The sequence below is a fragment of the Lontra canadensis genome, unplaced genomic scaffold (genome assembly GCF_010015895.1).
Source record: "Lontra canadensis isolate GAN:19392208 unplaced genomic scaffold, GSC_riverotter_1.0 scaffold35, whole genome shotgun sequence".
NCBI classification, from domain to species: Eukaryota; Metazoa; Chordata; class Mammalia; order Carnivora; family Mustelidae; genus Lontra; species Lontra canadensis.
This window is the reverse complement of record NW_022631029.1, coordinates 8632525-8653683: the sequence shown is the minus strand read 5'-3', so window position 1 is coordinate 8653683 and position 21159 is coordinate 8632525. Positions and strand designations below refer to the sequence as shown.

The 21159-nt window shown below is 60.9% G+C and overlaps 1 protein-coding gene across 1 annotated transcript; it reads right to left on the bottom strand.

Annotated features, from left to right (window-relative positions):
* Positions 1-1528: 1528 nt before the first annotated feature.
* GNAI2 (G protein subunit alpha i2) lies at positions 1529-20958 on the bottom strand. The gene is made up of 9 exons (XM_032868108.1): positions 20757-20958; positions 7239-7281; positions 6836-6977; positions 6500-6660; positions 4021-4149; positions 3487-3616; positions 3254-3407; positions 2684-2898; positions 1529-2085 (listed from the first exon to the last, which is right to left on the bottom strand). The coding sequence occupies exons 1-8, from the start codon at positions 20872-20874 to the stop codon at positions 2708-2710; spliced, it is 1068 nt and encodes a 355-aa protein (XP_032723999.1). The 5' UTR covers positions 20875-20958; the 3' UTR covers positions 1529-2085; positions 2684-2707.
* Between the last annotated feature and the right edge of the window lie 201 nt (positions 20959-21159).

Below are 21159 nucleotides of genomic sequence, written 5' to 3'. Positions count from 1 at the left end.
GCGGAGGCGGGGTCCCCGGTTCCCAGCCCCACCCTCCCACCCTCCCACCCTCCGCCTTCCCCGCCTCTGCGGCGCCGACCCCGGCCCAGGCCGCTTTGTCCCGCCGCGGGCGCGAAGCCGTCGCTGCCCTACAAAGCTGTCTTTGTGCCCCGCGGCCTCCGCAGGACCCGCTGACGTCAGCGTCCGTGACCAGCCCGGCGGGGCCGGCTACGGACTGCGGCGCCCCCTGGCGGCCAAACGCGGGCGGAGCTCGCCTCCGAGCCCCGCCCAGCAGAGCCCTTTTCCGTAGGCTCAGCGGCCCGCTGTTGCCGCCAGCCACGGGACAAAGTCCAGGCGCCTTGCCAGGCGCTCAGGGATGCCCCCACAGGCACCCCCACCCACGGCGGGCCCCGCCGCCTTGTCATCTGCCATTGTCTTCTCCAGCGACATGCGTGCACTTCCCATAGCTTCACGTTAGCTTCTACATTTCTAGGGCCTTTGTCCCAATGTACCAAGTCTGCTGCCCTCCGGGGCTACTTGGCTTATGCCTACAAACACACTGATGTGTAGCCACCTGCCTGTCCCTCCTTACCCCCCAGGGTTTGGGCCGGGGCAGAGACGCTGCTGAACGTGTCTCAGGCCCCTCTGTCCCCAACTTTTGTCAATCCTGAGAAGCCCAGTCCTGAGCAGAGAACACCTCCGATTAGAAGGGAGGGGATACAAGGGACGCAGCACAGCCTTGGGCCTGGGAGGTCAGGAGTCACAGTCTCCTCCTGCACCCCTCACTGGACACCTGATGCTCCCAGGAGAGAAACCCTCAGAGGAACCGCTCTGGAAGATATCTGTCCTGCTGCTGCAGTGAGGCCTGGCAAGTGCCACTGACCCAAGGCCACACAGGCGCTGGGAGGAGAAGGGGCATGTACAGGCCCCAGGACATAAAATGACTACCAAGTGGGAAAACTGAGGGGCCGCATACTGGGCCTGAGGAGGACGGAGCAGCCAGGGCCCTACCACAAATGAGGATTCTGGTTCGGGTCACTATCCCCTTGGCACAGCTTTGTCTGGGTCTCTAGCCCGGGGACAGAAGAGGACCGAGCAGTACTTGGCATTTTTTCTTTCTACGTTTTATTATTTCAAACCAGGTGAACAATTCCATAAAACATGTGAAAAAAGCAAGGAAGTGTTCAACGCTGAAGGACCCGGGCCTGGGGCAAGGGCATGAGGGCCATGGCCCTCAGCAGGCAGCAGCGGTTCCTAGGTTAGCGTGCTAAAGAGCTACATTTAGGTTAATGGAGCCAGGGCCCAGGGCCACTGGGATGGGCCCTCGGTGATGTTGGCAGTTGTCTGGAACAGCCCTTGGAACCCAATTCTGTGGAGGGTAGGGCAGGAGTGCTGCCCATACAGGGAGGGGGGGTAGCCAGCAGAGGGAAGGGTGTAAACACGCAGACACACTCAAGGCACGGAATCACTGGAAGGGGTCTGGGTGGGTGCTGGTCAGGATCTGACAGTTTTAAATAGTTTTTCTCTAAAAAGTTTTCTAGGTTTGCAGTTTTTTTTTCTTTACTTTCATTTTTTTTAAAAAGCTACTAGAATGAGCAGGTGGACTGTAGTCTCCAGGAATGGTGGTGTCTCACGCTTCTTGTGCTTTTTCCTTTGGGGCCTCCGAGCGGCTGGAGGGCTGGGATGGGCAGGAGGCTCCCTGTAAACATCTGGACTTAGGCTGGGTCACGGGCTGGTGTTGAGCGAAGCCAGGGGTCCCAGGCTGGAGAAGTGAGCGCCCCTCCAGACACAGGCCTTGGGAGACTCAGCATGTGCTCCCCTCCCCCATCACAGAATAAGACAATGGTTAAAACCAGAACAGATGCCCGGGAAGGGGGGTACTGCGGCCATTTCCGGCACCTAGGACAAGGGCCGGCTTCAAACAGGGAGGCCTGTGGCAGCTCCTCCCACGAGTCTCTGGAACTGAGGGAGGGAACAGGGGAGCCAAGAACAGAGAAAGAAAAGAGGGGGAAAGCAGCCGGGGAGGGGGGTACGGACAGGCAGAGAGCGTGGTCCTCTTGCCCCCATCTTCCTCAGGAGCTGGGGGAAGCAGAGTCGGCGGTGGCCCTGGAGGTGGGGGACAGTCAGGACATGGGTCGGGAGGTGGCCAGGGTGTGCCTCTCCTCCCCCCTCCCTAGACAAGGACTCTCTCCTTTTTCTCCTCCACCTGTTATGAGGGACACTGTGGCTGCCCCGGAGCCAGTGTGTGTTGCTGGGTTACGTGAGGGAGGGGGGTCTACAGCACTGGCAGAACCGTGCCCATCTCCCCCACGGCTGGTGGGGCCAGCGTCAGCCCAGGACCCTCAGATAGGTCTGAGGAAAAGACTGCAGGGCTGAGCACAGAGCCGGTCACCCTGAGTGTCAGGTGGCTGGGCCCTCCGTTAGCCAGCCTCCTTCAGGCCAGGCCAGTGGCTTGGCAGGGTCAGAAGTGAGCTTTCTCCAGGGGTGGTCAGGACAGCCATTCCATTGTCTCCCAGTGCACGGCCGGATGCTTCTGCCGTCTGGACCACGGTCCCGCCTATCCGTGTGCCGAAGCCCCTCAGGTCCTCCCGCCAACCTACCATCCTGCACTCCCAGGCTCCACACCCCCACCGCGGCCCTCCCTAGCCCCCACCGCTCCCTTCTCTGGGCTCCACAGCTCCGCTCTGCTCCACCCCCGGCTCACCATCCTGCCAGGCCCCGCTGCCCCTCAGAAGAGGCCGCAGTCCTTCAGGTTGTTCTTGATGATGACGTCGGTGACGGCATCAAACACAAACTGCACGTTCTTGGTGTCGGTGGCGCACGTGAAGTGCGTGTAGATCTCCTTGGTGTCCTTGCGCTTGTTCAGGTCCTCGAACTTACTCTGGATGTAGCTGGCTGCCTCGTCGTACTTGTTGGCCCCTGTGGGAGATGAGATGGTGAGGACTCAGCCACGTGTGGGCCGGGCACAAGCGACAAGGGTCTGTGCACGTGGACACACAAGCACAGAACATGTGTCCCTGTGTGGAAGGGGTGATGGTGTACGTGTGGTACATGCGGCGCCAGAGTGTGTGAAGAGGAACTCCTGACTGTGCGTGTGTGCTGGGCGCCGTGCGCGTGTGCTGGGCGCCACCCCGTGTGCAGGTAAGAGCCCGGGAGCCCAAGGCAGGCCCCAGCTCCTGCGCGAGTGTCCTGCAGTTACCCTTCTGTCCAGCGGGGGGCGCCGGCGCACCGCCTGGTCACCACCAGCTCCTCCCCAGAGGCCCAGTCCCCACACCTGTGTACTCGGGGAAGCAGATGGTCAGGGGGCTGTGTGTGATCTTCTCCTCAAACAGGTCCTTCTTGTTGAGGAAGAGGATGATGGACGTGTCTGTGAACCACTTGTTGTTGCAGATACTGTCAAACAGCTTCATGCTCTCATGCATGCGGTTCTGGGGGCAGGACAGCGCGGTCAGCACCGGCCCCTGCCCCCCGCCCCCACACCCCCCCAGCGGCCTCTCGGCCCCTCACCATCTCCTCGTCCTCGGCTAGCACCAGATCATAGGCGCTCAAGGCTACACAGAAGATGATGGCAGTGACCCCCTCAAAGCAGTGGATCCACTTCTTCCGCTCAGACCGCTGGCCGCCCACATCGAACATCCTGCAAACACGGGGTCGCCTTAGCTCCAGAGAAAGCGCGTTCCCAGAGAAGGTCCCCGCTTTGCAAATTGGTTAAGGACAGACGCCCGCTCAGAGTGAGGGCGCTATCTTCATGGAACCCTCCTTGGCTGTGTGCCTCCCGCCTGGTTCTGGGCCAGAGCCCGTGTGTGCGGGCAGGGCTGGGGCTAGTCATCAGGGCAGCAGAGGAGCTGGGCCACTGGCACCCACACAGCCTCGGGAAACCCAGAGCGGTGCTCAGGACTCCTGGGACAGCCCCTCCTGCCCAGCAGAGCTGTCAGCGGGCCTCTGAGTGAGGGGATCCCCCCACTTCCCCCCCTCCCCCCGCCACACTCCCATCTGTCCTCCAAAGACTTGACCTTCCACCCTGCCCACATGTGGGCTCACTTGAAGTGGAGGTCCTTGAAGGTGAAGTGCGTCTCCACGATGCCCGTGGTCTTCACACGGGTCCGTAGCACATCCTGCTGTGTGGGGATGTAGTCGCTCTGTGCGATGCGCTCCAGATCATTCAGGTAGCTAGAGGTGGGGGCAGGTGGGTCAGTGGGGGACAGCATCAGGCCTCTTTACCTGGACCCTGGGCCAGCTGACCCAGGCCCCATCGCTCCCCTCCCCTCACTGTTCAGACAAAGCCCTTGCCTCTTCAACCTTTGCGTTCATCATAGTCATTGCTCAGATGAGGAAAAACTGGACCAGCATCCCTTACCCCCTGCCTGGGGAATGGGCCTGCAGGAGGCACAGCTCTGTGCCCCGGAAGCCAAGCCCTAGCCCCCAGGGCTGAGCCAGGTCTGCCTCGGACAGGATCCAGGCTGGTGAGCTGCAAACTGAGGAGGGCGGGAGGGGGCCAATGAGTCCTCTGGGGAGGGATTCGGGGTGCTAATCGGCCCAATCATGGCAGCCGCTGCAGAGCAGCCCGGCATGATCCTCAATGCAGGGCTGGATGGGTCAGGGCCTTCCAGGCTCCATGGGCTCTTTGCCCAGTGCCCAATAAAATCTGGGCTCCTCGGCGGGGGCAGGGTGGGGGGCATGGACACCTGTTTGGCAGGAGTCCCAGGGGCTCCTCATTACCAGCTCCCTGAATAGTATCAACACGGCCCCTGCTAGGCCCTGGGACTGACTCTGCTGTCTGCCTCAATATCTTTGCTGTGCCCTAGGGACTGGGTCCTCCGAGCGGCTGCCCGGTGCCGAGGTCTCACTCCTGGCGTAGGCCTGCTGGGGCCAGCGGGAAATGATCTCAGAGACGCAGGGACAGAACAGAAAAACAGGAAGGACCATGAGGGCCCATGACGCATGTGCTGTGACCTGCTTACTGCACCCTATCGCCTACCGAGAAGCTCCTGCCTAGAGGCCTCCTGGGCCTCCTGGTGGGTTCTACACCAGCCTCTTCCTCCTCCCCAGCAGGGCTCACCACAGGGACCCACTGCCCTGCCAGCAGCCTTGAAGGACTGCTGTGAAGAGGGACTGGGGTCCTCTGCAGCATTCCAATCCACCCCCTGCCTCTTGTCTCCCCAACCCCAAGGGGTGAGCTTATCATGGCCTGTGTCACTGCTGAAATCCCCACACAATCCCCACACCCAGACCAACGCTGGGCACACAGTGGGTGCTGAATGTCTGGGGAACGAAGAAAAGCACGATGGAGCAGGAAGTGGCCTGGAAGGTGTCTTCTCCTCACCTCCCTGAATGCCCCAGACACTGAGGTGGTAATGGTTGGGAGGGCCTAGCCCTGCCTGCTTCTAGGACCTAACAGCTCTCTTGGCGCTGAGCCTCTGACCTCTGGGGGTGGGGGCATGCTGAGGTGTGACGGTCCTCACAGTGTTTGGCTGCAATTCTGCAGCTCCCATGGGGGGCACTCACAAGGGCATTCAGGCCACTGCAAGGAGAAGGAGTCAGTCCCTGGGACTGGGGCACGCTTAGGGCTCAGGCTCAGGCAGGGCCTGCCTCCTATCCACCCAAGCCCTGGTCCAGCCCCTCTGTGGGCGGGCTCAGGACTGGATGGGCAGCGGGAGGGAAGTGCTACAGGGCATGCTGGCTTAAGCAGAGGTGGGAGGGGTCAGGTAGAGCACAGGGACAGCTGCCTCTTTGGGTGGCCTTGTCCAAAAAGCCTGTGCACATCCCCTCCAGCCCCCTGGCCATCAGCACTGGCCAGCAACCTGTCCTGTTCTCCATGGGTGCTCAGCCCCCAGCACCAGGCCTGGCACGTGGTAGGCAGCTCAGGGAAGGAGTTCGGAGCATGATCCTGTGGGCGGGGCCTCTGGAAAACTCCCGGAACCCCCTGGATTCCCCAGCTGAGTCTTGGGCTCTAAGCTGCACACAGCTCTGGCCCCACCCAGTCTCTTCCCCTTGTATCTTCCGCTCCAGCCAGTCTGAACATCTGTAGCCCACACTGCTCCCTCCAGGACTGTGCGCATGCTGTGTCCCCTCGTGTGAGCTTGTCCTGTTCCTCTCCTGCCCATCTTTTGCTCAGAACTTGGCTGAGGCGGTCCCTCCTCTGAACCGATACCGACTTCCACCATGACCCGGACACCATGGGTAGTCACTGCTTGGGAATCCGTCTGCTCCACTTAACCCTGGGTCCCTCCAGCCTTGCCCAAGGCTTGACACAGGTGGTAGCAAATGTCCTTTAGAATGATTATGTCTAAGGACAGATTAGACTCAGTTGGTCCTGGGGGACAGCAGCCCTGCCTGGCCCTCCTCCTGGCTTTCAATACCACTCCTCCCACCTCAAGGCAAAAACCGCCAAGGCCTTGGGGGACAGTCACCAGCTTTCAAAAACAGGGACTGGCAGTGTCTTCCAGACAGTGCTCAAGCCCTCCACTCCTGCCTGTGGTCCAGGACCCCCTCACCCCACCCAGCCCCACAGGGTACTCACTAGGCCGCAGAGTCGTTGAGCTGGTACTCCCGAGAGCGGCCAAAGCAGGCCTGCACGCCGTGGTCGGCCCAGAGCCTGCGGATGACGCCGGACAGGTCCTCAGGGAGGACACCCTGCTCCTCCGCAGAGCAGGACAGCGCGAACAGCTGCCGGGCGTCGTCCTGGGCACAGCGGGGAGGGTCAGCCAGTCACAGGGGCGCACCCCACCCCACCTGGCCGAGGCAGGGAGGCTTCCGGAATGGGGCCCACACAGGCTTGGGTAGTCCCAGGTTCCCCAGGACAACATCTGCCCTGGCGCCTTCAGGGAGGCAGGTGGGGGTTGCGGGGAGGACATACCGCTCGGGAGGGGTCGGCAAAGTCAATCTGCAGATTGCCCATGGCTTTGACAATGGCCATGATGGACTGGATCGTGTTGCTGTAGACGACCGCCCGGTACTGCCGGCATTCCTCCTCTGAGTAGCCGTCCTCGTGGATGATCCTGGCAGCCAGGGGTCAAGAGTTAGGGCCCGGAGGACACAAGGACCACACATGGCCTCGTGGGGCTGCTGGGGCCTGCAGGACCTACTACAGAAAGGAGGAACCTTCCCCAAGCCCTGGGACCTGAGGGTGGATGGCTGCCTCTGAGAAGGTCTTGGGGCATTACTACGGCGGGAGATGGGGGGCAGCAGAGACTCAGAGGAAGAAGAGAAGAAGAGGGGACATCAGGGTTTGGTGGCTGCCTCTCACACACAGCACTTACTTCATCTGCTTGACAATGGTGCTCTTCCCTGACTCCCCAGCACCTGGAACAGAGGGCACAGGTGGTCAGAGAGCAGCCCCAGCAGGGCTACACGGACCAACCACCAGTGGTCCAGCCACCCACAGTCCTGGAGGCAGAACTCACCCTCCCCATCAGCCTCACAGGGAGATGGAGGCAGTGAGGCCTAGTGGGTGGCAAAGCTACCCAGGGTGTAGCTGGCAGGGCCATAGTGCTCCAGATAACCCAGACCGCCTGCACCCCTGGGGGACTCACCCCAAGCCTTTGCTTCCCATAAGCTTCACTGCCCACCACAGGAAACCCTGCCCCACCCCCGCAGTGCTGGCTGAGCTCAGGGGCTTTGGTCGGAGACAACGCCAGCCCTCAGGAGTCTCCCTGTCATTCTCATGGGGGTAAGGGCGGGCAGGCTCGCCAACATGGTGCTTGGGCACAGGTGACAGGAAGGAGCCCCACACACTTCAGCTGGGTAGTAGTGCCTCTTCTCCTCACACTCTGAGCCACCAGGGGGCCTGGGCTGGGGCACAGGGTCACACTCTTGCCTCCCAGGCATGGCCTGAGTCTACCCTCAGCAGATGGAGACAGGGACGTGGGAGACATGCGGCATGACCGACACACATACACACTCACAGGCACACACCCCTGGACCGACGCATATGCTTCCAAGTCTGGCAGAGGCCCATTCTGTATTCTCTTTGGCCAGTACTGAGGGATCTGCTGGTGCTCTTTCCCATGACTATCCTATGAGCCCCACATACTGTTTCTGTTCCCATTTCACGGACAAGGACACTGAGGCTCAGAAAAGTAGTCCTGGCCCAAGACTGCGCAGCCAGGATTCAGGTGGGTTAGGGAGACACACAGGACTGTGACTGACACCTGGCCTGCCCAGCCTTTCTCAGAATGTGGCTCAGAAAGCCCTGGGAGTATGTTTTCAAAAAAAGCAGATTGCCAGGTCCCATCCGAGACACACAAAGCCAGATCTTGAGGGGTGCAGCCCAGAAACCCACATTTCCCAGGGATTCTGCAAGGAAGTGTGAAGACCACGAGGGCTGCCCTGCCTCCCTGGCTGGGAGATGTTGGGAGTGGGGGCAGGACCTCCTCTCCTTTCTCTGTCCTAAACTCCAAGTAGAACACAGCTCAGTGGGGCCAGCTTTCCCTCCCAGTGCCTGCCCAGACTGTTCCCTCTGCCTCTTCCCCATCACTGCCAGTCACACCTGCACCTGCCAGGCCCTGCCTCTTCTTGCCAACGCCAGGCATTTGCCCATGCAGTTTCCTGTGCTGGGCACACAAGTCCTATGCCCCATTTCCATGTGTCCCAACCCTCTTGAGCGATGTGGCAGGTCGGTCCCTCTGAGCAGCTCAGCGGGGCAGATAGTGGGGTCTGTGGGGAGGGTACACTTGGGGACTCTGGCTCCCGCATCCCTCAGGGTGGGTCAGGACAACCTCAGAGGATGAGGGGCTAACACATACACTAATGCGAGCAGCAAGATTCCTAACAGCAAAGCCGCAAACAGCGCCCGCTATGGGCCAGATGCTATTCGGCGCCTACCGCACCAACTAAATCATCTCCAGCAATCCACCTCACAAATGAGGAAACAGGGAGAGGCTGCTGTCATGCGGTCATCATTCTCTCTGTGGATGGCCCACTTTGCTGGCCTCCTAGAACTGCCCTTGGAGCCCTGTCCTGCAGCTGGGCCACACCATCCTCTGCCCCGATTGCACCTGTCACTGGGTTCACACCCCGCCTTCCTAGGCAGACGCTGCTCAGTCTCTGCAGTGCCCTCCAGGCAGTAGGAGCGCACCCCCACCCTGCCCCGCCAAGGTCCCTGCCCACCTCCATTTACCCCACCTCCCACCCTCACAGGGGCAGGACTGGGTACATCCACAACCCAGTGGCCTCCCTGAGCAGAAGGGCCTGGGCTCTCCTCACATATGCCACCAGCTGCTAGGGATCACCAGGCTTCTCACTGTCCCAGTGATGCCCAACCACAGAGGCCCATCCTCCAGGGCCTGGAGGGTAGCACCGGAGGGGCGAACCACAGGGGGGCAGGTGACCTCCTGGCTGTCCTTCCCACCTAGTCACTTGCTCCCACACAGGAGGAAGGAAGCACATCCTGGGGTAGAGGAAGACTCAGGAATCAGGGGTGTCAGCCAGTACTGGGGGCTCAGTGGGGGAACAGAGGCCAAGGATGTGAAGTGATGGGTCAGCTCAGTCATGCTGGCCCCAGCCAGGCAAACCCAGACTCAGAGCAGGGGCAACCATCCGGGCCATAGGAGACCTGAGATTTTGGTGAGGTGTCCCCTCTTGTGTGTCCACCTGAAGCGCCAGTTTCCCTGCCTGGCCTTCTGACCACTCTCTTGGTGAAGTGCTGTGGTATTCCGTGGCCCTGCCCAGAAATAGGGATAAAGGCACACTCTTGCTTTGCATGTGATTTTCCTAGTAGCAGCAGGCCTGGCAGGCCCAGAGGTGGGCAGCACCTGGTGACCAGGCTGGAGCCAGGACACCTGCTCCCTGCCCCAGCCAACAAGGAGTCCACTTTCCTATCCCCTTTGAGCCTCAGGCTCCCTTCCTGTCTCATTTTGAGGGTTAGGAGGACATTTTCTGCCCCCATTTGACAGGTGGACAAACCAAAATCAGGGCGCCCCCATCTCTGGACTCAGGGCAGTCTCTTTGTCCTCCTAGCGGCTGTGACTCAAGCAGGAAGGAGCAAGTGGCAGGACGAGGGTGTGGTGCCGGTGGCCAGGCAGGAAGCTGCAGGGAACACAGGGAGAGAAGCAGAGGCAGGGCCTGGGAGCAGCCACAATAAGCGGGGACCAGGGAGCAGGGGAGAGGTGGGTGAGATGGTGGAACAGGTGGGGCTAGGTGGCCCATGAGCTGTGGGTCCCAGCCCCCCGCCCCCACCACCACCCCTGGGGCTGTATCCCATCAGGGTCTGACAGTGTTCCCCTATCCAATAAGGCAGTACTGGAATGAGTTTGCTTGTACCCCGCTGATCCTGGGTACCCGGTTCCTCCCACCCAGCCCTGCACCTTCCCAAGAGGAAGGGGCTTCACTGCCTGGCCCTGGACAGCTGCCAAGGTGCCTCTGATAGAAGGTGGCAGGAGTCTCCCGCCCACAGAGGACCCCACCAGGAGCTCCCTTCTCCAGCTGGGAGAGATCAGAGGGCCCCACAGAGGCTTCCTAGGATGGCTTCGGTGTTCCCATGGGGCCATACCTCTTCTCACCAAGAAGAAACCTCTGCCGCTCTTGCCCCAGGGCGCAGCTGCTGGGCCCCCCGCAGGCAGGCAGTAATTGCCATGATGTGCTGGCCACAGCGGCTGCATTAGAACATCTGCTTCCACTCTGGGAATGCTGGGCCCCAACGGAGGGGGGAATGGATGGGGGAAGAGAGATGGCGCAGCTCCACCTGCCCCAGCAAGGCCGATGGGACCTTCCAGCCCCAGCGTCAGGTTACGGTTGTCTGTCTGTCAATCTTGGACCCTCTACATCCCAGACAAGGCTCTGCCCTGCTGGGAGGCCCTGACATGCTGCTCTTGTCCTCTCTGGCCTCAGTTTCCCTTCTGCAGAGGCTGCCAAGCCTCAAGTGGCCAGCTGGCCTAACTCTCACTCTCAGATCCTCTCCCAGAGGGAGGTCCAGACCTCCCACAGCCCTGGTGCCCATGCTGATCCTTCCTGCTGTCTCCAAGGGCCTCACCCCCTTCCTGCCCTTGCTCTGGTACCCCATCCATGAAACAGGACACCACCATTATCTCCTCCAAGAGGGAGGGGAGGATTCGACACAAAGCGCTTCTCATAGTGCCCAGCACACGGTGAACACTCAGATAAAAGTTATCACGATGTTTGTACTCTATGGAAGATCACAGATGTCCCCAACCCTTTCATTTCCTGCAGCCTCCAAAGACCATACTGCATAGGTCACTGTAACCACAACCTGCAAAGTGGCCTGCTGCGGCCATCTCATCAGAAGGAGAGTTTCTGAGGCTTTCAGACGAGGCACAGTAGAGGGCGAGGACCAGTGGCTCAGAGGCTGGCGCAGCACTGCCGCTCCCTGCTGGGACTCGGGGACACTGGGATGGCAGTCAGAGCCACTCGGGCCTTTCCAGGCATCTGGCTCTGGGTTCATCACACCCCCTCCACATGAGGCAGGACTTCTGCATAGCTGTGGAGCCTCCTTCCCACCCAGAGCCTGGCCGCAGACACTGCTCAAGGACTCCTTGCGCTCAGAAGGCCAGGCAGAGGCTCCAGCGCTGGTGGGCTCCCCTCTAACACATGGGGCTGGGGACCGCAGCCAGCTGACGTGGCAGCCCGAGGGCAGAGATTCTCATAAGCAGCAGGGCTGGGACCACAGGGTAGACTTGGGCTGCAGCCCAGCTCCAACCCACAGTACCAGGCCCGCCTCCACGGCCACCCCCCACCCGGCCCTAGTGGGGCACAGGGAGAAGGTGGGGATGAACCCTGGGAAGCCTACCCCAAAGGCAGCCTGGGCACGACCTCCCACTCTCATCCCAGGAAGGTGCCACGTCTCTGGCCCAGCCAGTGGTTCCGGGCCCCTTGGCTCTGGCCCCTCCCCTGCAGCCTCAGGGTCCCAGGCCATGCCACCGCCAGGGGGAGCCCAGCAGCCAGAGACAGTGGAGGAGGTGGAGGCTGGGCAGTGGGAGCCTTTGCTTCTGAAAAGCAGCCTAGGGTAGGGGCAGCTGGGGGAGGTGCCTGGACCCTTATTCAACTCCCTCTCCCAGGCCTGGGAAGCCCTCCGCCCGCGGAGACCCTGCACACCGGGGAACAATGGAAATGGGGGGGAGGAGGGCTCCGCCAGACAAAGGCCCTCCAAGCCCCGCCCCCGGCGTCTCTTCCTTCCTCCAGGTGGTATTCTTTGGTCCCCTCACTCCCTCAGAGGCAAGGCGCTCAGTAAGGGTCTGGCACTGTGGGGCCAGGGACATGAGTCTTGGATAGGGGCCAAGACATCCCCACTCACAAGTATGGCCTTGCCTCCCCCCAGATGCCCCTAATAAGCCTGGAACCTCCTTCTCTCTGGTCTCTGTCACTTGGGCAGCTTCCAGTGGCTTCCAGGCCTTCATGGTGCCCCCACCAGGGAAGGAAGCATCAGCAACCAGGATCCAGCCTGCTACTCCAGAGTCAGAGCTCTGTGTGTAAGGGACTGGCCTCGGGGCCTCAGACCTGGAGAGGGCTTGCCGGGACAGGGCTGTGTCCCCTGCCATGGAGCCCTGTCCACTGGACAGAGGGAAACTGAGGCACTGGGTAAGGCAGGCCAACCCGGAGGGAAGGAGGCCCGGATGCTACAGGTCTCACCCTCTATAGGAGCCAAGAGATACTGGACTGAGCCCAGGTCACACAAGGAGCCAGGCCTTTTGACACACTCCTCTTCCTGGATGCTTCTTTGTTGAAGGAATCCCTTTGCTGTTTTCCAAGAATCTGAGTGCCCCCCCCCAACTTCTCTTTGGGTTCGTTGTTGTGGGCCCTGGGTGAGATGCCCAGCCCCCAGGCTTCGGGGTTCCCATATGTGAAATGTACCCCTCCAGGGAATGTGCCAAACTCAAGGCCTGCCCTGAGCAGCCTCCCTTGGACCCTCACACTCACGCCCAAACTGCCTCAAGGTTCAGACCAAGCGCACAGCGTGTCTCTGTGCCCACAAGCCATGGGCCCTTGCTGAGAATCAGGACATGACAGGTCCCAGCGCTGGAGCACAGAGAGGGAAAAGGACAGCCTGAGGTCACAAAGTGAAGAAGGGGGGGTGGTTGGGCTTTCTGGGACCCAAGGGCTTGAGTGGCCATGAAGATGCATGTTCTCTGCTTAGTGTGTGGCCTCATGGCCCAGCAGGCCCTTGAAGCATCTGTGCTAGCCGTCCTAGAATCTCCCTCAGGCTCCTCAGCACCCTCTGGCCTGGCCTGATAACACAGAGCAGAACCCCCAGGAGCCTCCGTGGGGGAAGGCAAGGCCACAGCGCTCAGATTCACAGGCTGAGGAACTTGAGGACTAGTCTCTCACCTATCATACTGTTACCAGTCCCCCACAGCCTCGGCTCTTAGCGGGAGCCCCCTGCGGGAAAGCTCTTTCCTTCGCCTCATCTGGACAACTCCCGGACTCAGGCATCCCCACCCTCGACTCTGACAGCCTCTGACCCTTCCTCAGGCCTTGTCTCCATCCTCCTGACCCTTGGGGCTAGGGGAGGAACGAGCATAGTGTTAGGAGACTCAGTGGCCAAACTAGGATCCGAGTCTTTCTGTGAGGCAACATGGGCTGGGAGGGACGATGGCAGCTGCATTTGGATAAAGTCACCCCGTGGCCACACAGCAGACTTTTGGCGTAGAACAGAAAAAAGATTCACGAACAGACTCTTGGGTCCCCCACCTCCAGAGCAGGCAGACTGAAAGAATCTCCTAGAAGAGGAATCGAGGCCCCCGGAGACAGGTCCCCAAACATAAGTAGAAAACACATAGACCACAGAATCTGCCTCTCATCCTGACTGACCAATTCCTGCCAGTTGGGCACAGACTCCTCACGGACAAAGGTAGTTGTGGATGGGTGCTCTGTCACTATCTGCTCCTATCTTGGTGTCTCCGTGTACTGGGAACGTCATGTAATATCTCCGAGCCTGTTTCCTCATCAGTGAAATGGATGTAATGGCCGTCCCAGCCTCATAGGGTTAAATACGGAGGGACCGGTTCTATGTAAGTCATGGTTTGATCAGAGACAGCTGCTGTTACCACTGAGGGTAAACTGAGGCCCAGTGATAACAGCAGCTCGTCTCCCAGTGATGGTACCCTCCCAGGCCCAGCAGGTAGTAGTAGCAGAGGGGAATCCTTAGGCTGGACTAAGGGCCCCTCTGTCCACTGCCCGGCAGGGGAAACCCAGAGTGAGCTAATCCCACGGCTGCTGCTCCATTTCCGGGCATTCATCTCGGCCTGTAGCCGGCCTTCCGGCTTTGCGGGGCAATGGCCGCTCGGGAATAGAAGAGCAGCCCTCTGCTTTCCTGCTAGCCGCCCGCCCCCCCACACCACCCTGCCCCTGTCCCTCTCCCAGTCACCACTTCCTGTGGTCAAAGGAAGGGTCTGGAATCCTCAAAGGCACCACCTTTTCTGAGCTCCTGGACCCAGCAGTTGCTGAGGTGGGACATGGGACAGAGTTGCCTGGAATGACACCAACCTCGTGACTACCAGCAGCGGCCCTTAGGGCTATACAGAGATGAGCCTGAGCAGGTGGGACTCAACTTCCAGATCCCCCCCTCCCCGTGGACAGGGCTCACACCCCCACCCCAGGACAGAGCAGAAGCAGGCCTCGAGCTTCTTCCTCTTTTGGGCTCCTCCTCCTCCAGCTGCTTCCTCCTTTTCCTCCGGTGTGGACACCACTTCCCCGAGAGGCCCAGCCCTGCCATGCAGACTTCACTGCCCCTCCTCCCGCCCAAGGCACAGTGGATGCTGCCATCAACAACCCACCTCCCCCCCGCCCGCATATTTTGAGGCGGAGCAGCCTCGCACCCCAGAATCCTCCAAGCCTTCCCCACAAGCTTCTCACGGACCTTTAGACAATCCCACCTTCCGGCTTTGTTTCCAGCGGACCTGGCACTTGCTGCCAAGCCTTGGGATTGCGTGCGTAAGGCCAACACCGTGACCCGACCCAACCCGACCCAGCCACTGGTGGGTGATTCCACGGAGACACTTTCTCCCAAGCCACTAGGATGAATATCGCTCAAAGCAGCAGCACTGGGGTGAGGGTGAAGATGGGGTTGGGGTTCAGGAGGAGCAAGAGCTTCAGGTCAGAGGAGCGCTGCATGGAGCTGGGCAGAGGGGTCCCACCCTGCGATTGTGGCTGACAGAGGGGCTGCTGAGAGCCCTGCCTGGGGTACCGGGGCCACCATCAAAGAGCTTAGTCCTCTGCCTCATCGGGGCACCTTGAAATGAGTCCTGAGGCAGGGCTCATGAACTGTGGTCTAGTCGGAACCCGATGACCCCTGCCCCCGCAATGTGCTCTGAGATTGGGACTCCTGCCCCAGGATACTGTGAAGACAGGACAGATGCCGGCCTGGGCCCTCCCTGTCCCCATCTGCCCAAGGCTGCCCCACAAAGCACAAAGCGGTTTTGGGGAGGCAGCACTCAGGCTCCAGGTCAGACCATCTCATCCTCTCCTGGGGGTCTGATGGGGCAAGGCCCCGGTCCCTCAGTGGACAAAGCATCTTCCATCCAGTTCCTGCCTAAAGAATGGGTGGCTTTTAGAGACAAAGACCAAGAGACACTGCTGTGCTCACCTGTGGCCCAAGCCGTCTCTGCAGGGCTGAAGGCTTAGTGACCTCCCCGGGATGAGGTCAGGCCCACCCTAACCCGCGGTCACTTGCTGAGCCATGTTTGCGGGCCTACTATGCCAGTGATGCCACCCAGTGACCCTGCAGCTCAGGCTAGCCCAGGGCCAACCCCTGATGGGCCACCCAAGCCTGAAGGGGTCCCTGACCACGCCAGCCATGGTCTGGCGGACCAGGCTCCAGCTGAGCCCAGTGGGTGGCTAGATGCTGCTTCAGGGCCTGGCATGGAAGCCTGTGCTTCCCAGCTGCCTTGACTTCCACCTCCAGCTACGGAGGCCGCTCATTCCCTCTCTCCTTGCCACCTGCTCTGCCCCATCTGGGGCTCGCCACCCCCACCCTCCTGGGATGCCCGCAGCTGAGTGCCAGCGTCACTTCCTTTGCAAAGCCACTCTGATTCACCCAGTCTCCTGGCTCAGGGTATCCCCTGAGGAATCCAATCCCACTCCTATCTACAGGTCCCTCCTGATGGCTACACCAACACTAGGGGAGAGGGGCTGGTCCCAGCGAGACTGGGCAGGACGCAAGCACAGGGGCTCAGAAAGGGCTGAGACCCTTGCTCACTTCCCAGCGTGGGAGCTCCGGCTCGAAGACAAAGCCTCGCCCAGCCTGGGGGAGGGGTGGGAAGGAGAGACGGGAGGCCCCAAGCTACCCCGCCCCCCATTCAAGTGCTAATGAGCTCCAGCAGGGACCTCAAGGCTCTGGGGAGGACCGGGAGGCTGGAGGCCGGCCTGGATACCAGCCCACCTGGTGTCCAGGGCCCAGCTACATCCCCAACCTCAGGATCCCAGGAAGGCCACTCAGTCCCCAGAGGTTGGGCTTATGGTCCCCAGGACAGTCTGTCACTCCAGGTGGCATAAACTGTCTACACACCTCGGCCTCCCTACGTGTTTCATAAGCAGCTGCCTGAGGGGAAGGGAGGGGGATCCCCCATACTGGGGCCAGGCAGCCTGTAGGCTGGGGAGAGCCCTCCCCATCAACTCTCAACTCTCAACTCCACAGGAGCCATTAGGGGCTTTCTCACTTGTTTTGCAACCTGCAGACTTTGGTGCACTGTCCCCACAACACCTGTGGCTGCAGGCAAGTGCCCCATGGGGAACAGAAGGCCTACAGGATTTCACCTGTCGCTGCGTTTCTCAGAGGATGCACTAGGTGGAGCTGGGACAGAAACCCACATCTGGGTAACCCCAAGAGCTAGTCCAAAGAGGTGAGCCCTCCCCCCCCAGGCCAGGCCTTCCAGCTTCAGTGCTCTCACTGAGTTGGTCCCTCTGCCCCACACCTACCCTTGGCAAATGCTGCTCATTTTTCAAAGCCACCCAGAGGACACCCCCCACACACACACACACATGCACGCACACTCCATTTGGTCTCTTCCCATTACCCAGCCAACCAGGACCCCAGGCTATTCCTTCTCCAGCTAGACCAAGCGCCAAGCAACAGCCCCAGAATTACTTATCCCTGTGCTCTATAACGTCATTCTTTCCACACATGCTTAATAGGCACCTACTGTATGCCAGGACATTTGTCAGACACACAGACAGGACAGAGACCACAAAACTCCCTTCTTTTTCTTTTGGTAAACCTAATTGGGCCCTAGTGTGGGCAGTCCCTGGTCTGGCCAGGCCAGGAACTCCTGTGGCGTTGCTCTGGCCTCAGTCCCTAGGCTGTGGGGCAGTCCCAGCCCTGAGAGCTAGACCGGCTCTCCTGGAGCAGCAAAGACAGCAGGCCTGCGGCAGTCCCCAAACTGCCTGAGCGGAAAGGAAGCATGCCATGCCACTCTCCTAGGAACGGTGGAGGCCTGACCACATGCTCTGCCCTGTGACAGGCTCTGGACTGGTCAGCAAGAGTTCTGCACAAGGCAGGATGAAGGCTGTGTCTGACAGGGCAGGTGGGGAGTTGAGGAAGAAAGAGCCTGCAGAACTTCTCTCTGGCTATCCCCCACCAGTCCCTGTCACTGGCCCGACACTGAGCCCTTGTCACTTGCCCACAGTGTCAGGTTCAGTGACCACCATCTTACTCCTCCATCACCCACCCATCCCCAAGACTGAGTTCAGACTAGCAGCACTTCCTTCATTCAACAAACAGGTAAGAAGCATTCCGCAAGTGTCAGGCTCCCATGCTTGGCACAGAAGGCTCAGAAACGAATAGGACAAAGCCTGCCCCTGTAGGCTCAGGGAAACGCAGCAGTCACCCAGGCAAGTATGATGCTGATGGCAAAAGCAGCAGCACCAAGAAGAGCCAGGGGAGGAGCATCAAGCGGCCTCCATGAAGGGGAGCTGTCAAGGAAGGATCCTGGGAGGTGGTCCCAGAGAAGAGTCTTGAAGAACAATCAAGAAGGAGTGAGTTAGATGGAAAGAAGGGAAATGCATGCCAGGCTAGGAGAGCAGATGCAAAGTCCCAGGGGCAAGAGAGAAGGGCTGTATTTATACTCTGAAGCCTGCGTGGAACCCATCAGGGACAGTCTCTCCTTCCTCTGTGGGCTGCCCACACAAGCCCATCCCAAATCAGAAACATCCCCCCACACACACACACTCTGGCTTCCTTTCCCCTAAGTGCCCAGCCTAAGGTGCCAAATTCCACCTGGGGATTGTCAGTCAGTCAGGTTGAGCTAGGTGGCGGCAGGGGGTGTCCCTGAAGTAGGGCTGGTATTGAGGCTCTCCCCCAACCAACCAAACTACCAGGAAAAGCACACTCACTGGTGTGCAGCGCTTCTGCCTCTGCTCCCAGTGCCCATCCGCCAGCAGGGCTACCCGGGAGGGCAAGGAGCCAGTATGCGGGTGGGGCAGCGGGCGTGGTTCTGGCTGCAAGGGAAAGCTGGCAATTGCCCAACCGAAGAGTCCCGTTGCCTGGACAGAGTTCTTCCCGCTATGTGGGACAGGCGCCCAGCACTCTGAAACTGCCCCAGCTGGGCTCCCAGCACCTCCTTGGACCTGGATGGGAAAGGGACGGCTGGCCAGGACACTTACCCAGGCAGCCAAGGGTCCCCAATTTCAGGCAGAGGTAGGTCTCCCAGCTCCTTGCGGTACACCCTCTGCAGGGTCTTAGCTCCCATTCCCTACCCTCAACAGGAACCTCCATGAGGCCCCTGTTCTTCCCATCCTGGGCCCAGCACTCCTCTGGCCCAAACCCAGGAAGCCCATTCAACAGAGGAAGCAAAGGCCTAAGGAGCAGGATGCTGAGATGGGACTCCCCAGCCTGGAAAATGCTGAGCCAGACCCTGAACCCCTGGTTGCTGCCAGCCCAGTGTGGGAGGGGTTACCAGGTCCAAAACCTGAGCTGAGCTCCAAGGAGCGAAGCTAGTGGCATGGGGCTGGGATACAGAGGGCCAGAAGCCCTCTGTACCCTGGCCCTAGGGCCCAGTGGCCCATCTCCTCAGCCGATCGGCCTGGGAAGGGGCTGGCCAGGGGCCTCGGGGTGGGCACCAGGAGACAGCGATACCGGAAGCACCCTACCCAGGCCCAGCGGCCATCAGCAACGGGCCCTCCACCTTGGCGACACCCACTCACTGGGGCTGCCGCACTCGCAGTAAAGACAGGAAGCGGCAAGCGCCCAACGCAAAACAGCCCAGGAGGCTGGGCCGCCGCCCCTTCCCGCCCCTTCTCTTCCTACCCGCAGCGGCGGCGGAACGGATGCCATTTTGAAACCTCTGGGCTGTGCCCCTAAGGCCAGGCCCCCAGGGACAGTCAACAGATGGGCTCAGATGGAAGACACGCTGTCCCTTGGCCAAGCCCCCAGCAAGGAAAGCTCTGCTTTTCAGAGCCTGGGGACCCCACGGCGGCTCTAAGGCTGAGGGGCCACACCCCCCCACACATACACTGTCCAGCCTCCAGCGCTGCTGTGAGGGCATCTCTCCCCCGACCCCCGAAGCCTCCGAATCAGGCAGCCACCGGGCACCACACCTGCACCCCAGTGGAAGGCTGGACGGGGACAACTACCAGGCCCACAGTCTTTGCAAAAGTCCACCTCAGATGCCCCCCAACTCCAGCTGGCCCCCAAGTCCTCATCTAGCTGGCCTACCACTTCCCCCTCAGAGGGCCTCACAATCTGACAGCCCCCCCCCCCCACTCCCAGAGGCCCAAGTCCTTGGCTGCTGGGCCCAGAAAGGGTGCGGGAAGACCAGCACCCGTCAGCATATCTCCTCGGCCCGCCCGCTGGGACAGCAATATGTCGGCTGTCTCACCACTTCCACTTCCCCCCACCCCTCAAGCAGCCACCATCTTCCCTGGCCTTGGAGGCGCCGCAACCCAAACTCCTCCACACTCACACTCCCTCTTACTCCCCAGACGCCCCCCTCATTGGCCCAGATGGGGCTCAGAAACTGGGAAAGAGCCAGCCGGCGGAATCTCCCTGGGAAGCTGGAGGCCTGGCTCCCTCCCCCAGTGCAACCAGTGGATCCTCAGTCAGTCCAGTCCCTCAGTCTGCGCCCCCTCCTTCCATCCCGGCCGGGCCCACCCGGTGCAGGAGGGACGGGGGGAATCTGAGGTAGGCCAAAGTGTGGGAGAGGACTTAGGGAGGAGGAGCAGCGGATTTGAGGAGTACTGTGTGCAGAGAGGGACCAGGTGGGCCAGAAGGAGGGAGCAAGGATCTCTAAAGCTTTGGGGGTTCTGGCTGGAGAGGGCTCATGAGCAATCACAGTTTCCACTTGAGAGGTACCTTGCTGTCAGGGCGCCCAGGTGGAGGATACAGGGTTCAGAGAAGGGATGGGGCACAGAGCGGAAAGGAGGGAGTGGGTGGGGGCCTGGCGGGGGGCGGGGGGCAGGAATATTCACGCCCAATAGGAACCAGGGGAGCAGGTGGGGGAAACAGGTGGTGCCGGAGGGTGGGAGCCAAGTGGGGTTTGGGGGCTTTGAGTAAAGTCTAGGGAAGGATGGAAGGACAAGGCAGGGACTCTGAGGGTCTGTGAGGTGGTCAGCGAAGGTGGATGGCCAAGCAGGGTTCTGGGTCTCCGTGTTTGGCGTCTGCGGCCAGTTGAGGGTCTAACCAAGAATCTAGGCTACGGATCAGAGGTCTAGGCCATCCCAGAGTTTTGAACCAGTATTTGAGTGTCCTGACCAGGCGGGGTCTGGGAGTTCAAGTCCAGGTGTGGGGGTCCAAGCTGAGTCCGGGAGTTCAAGGCCCTCAGTCTGGAGACCAAAGTGTTTGTCTGGGGATTCGGGCGGGGAATCGGGGGTCCCAGAGCAGGGCGCGGCCTCACCCAAAAGCAGCAACTTCACCTCCCGCGCCGCCTTCTCGCCGTCTTCCCGCAGGTTCTTGTCGATCATCTTGGAGCGCTCGGCCGCCGCCTTGTCCTCGGCACTCACGGTGCAGCCCATCCCGCCGTCCGCCGGCCCGGCCGCCGCTCGGCCCCCACACGGCCCCCGGCCCGGCTCGGCCCCGCCCGACCCACTCCGCTCCCGCCGCCGGCCCTCTACGGGTAGCTCTCGGGTCGGCAGTTCCGAGCGTCTGCGGGCGGTGCCTTCCCGGCCGCCGCGCACCGACGGCGGGGCGGGCCGAGGGTGGGGCCGAAGCAGGCCAGGCCCGGGATTGGGCCGGGGCGGGCCCAAAGGCGGGGCCATAGGAGATCCGGGGCCGGTGATTGGTTCGAGGGCGGAGCGAAG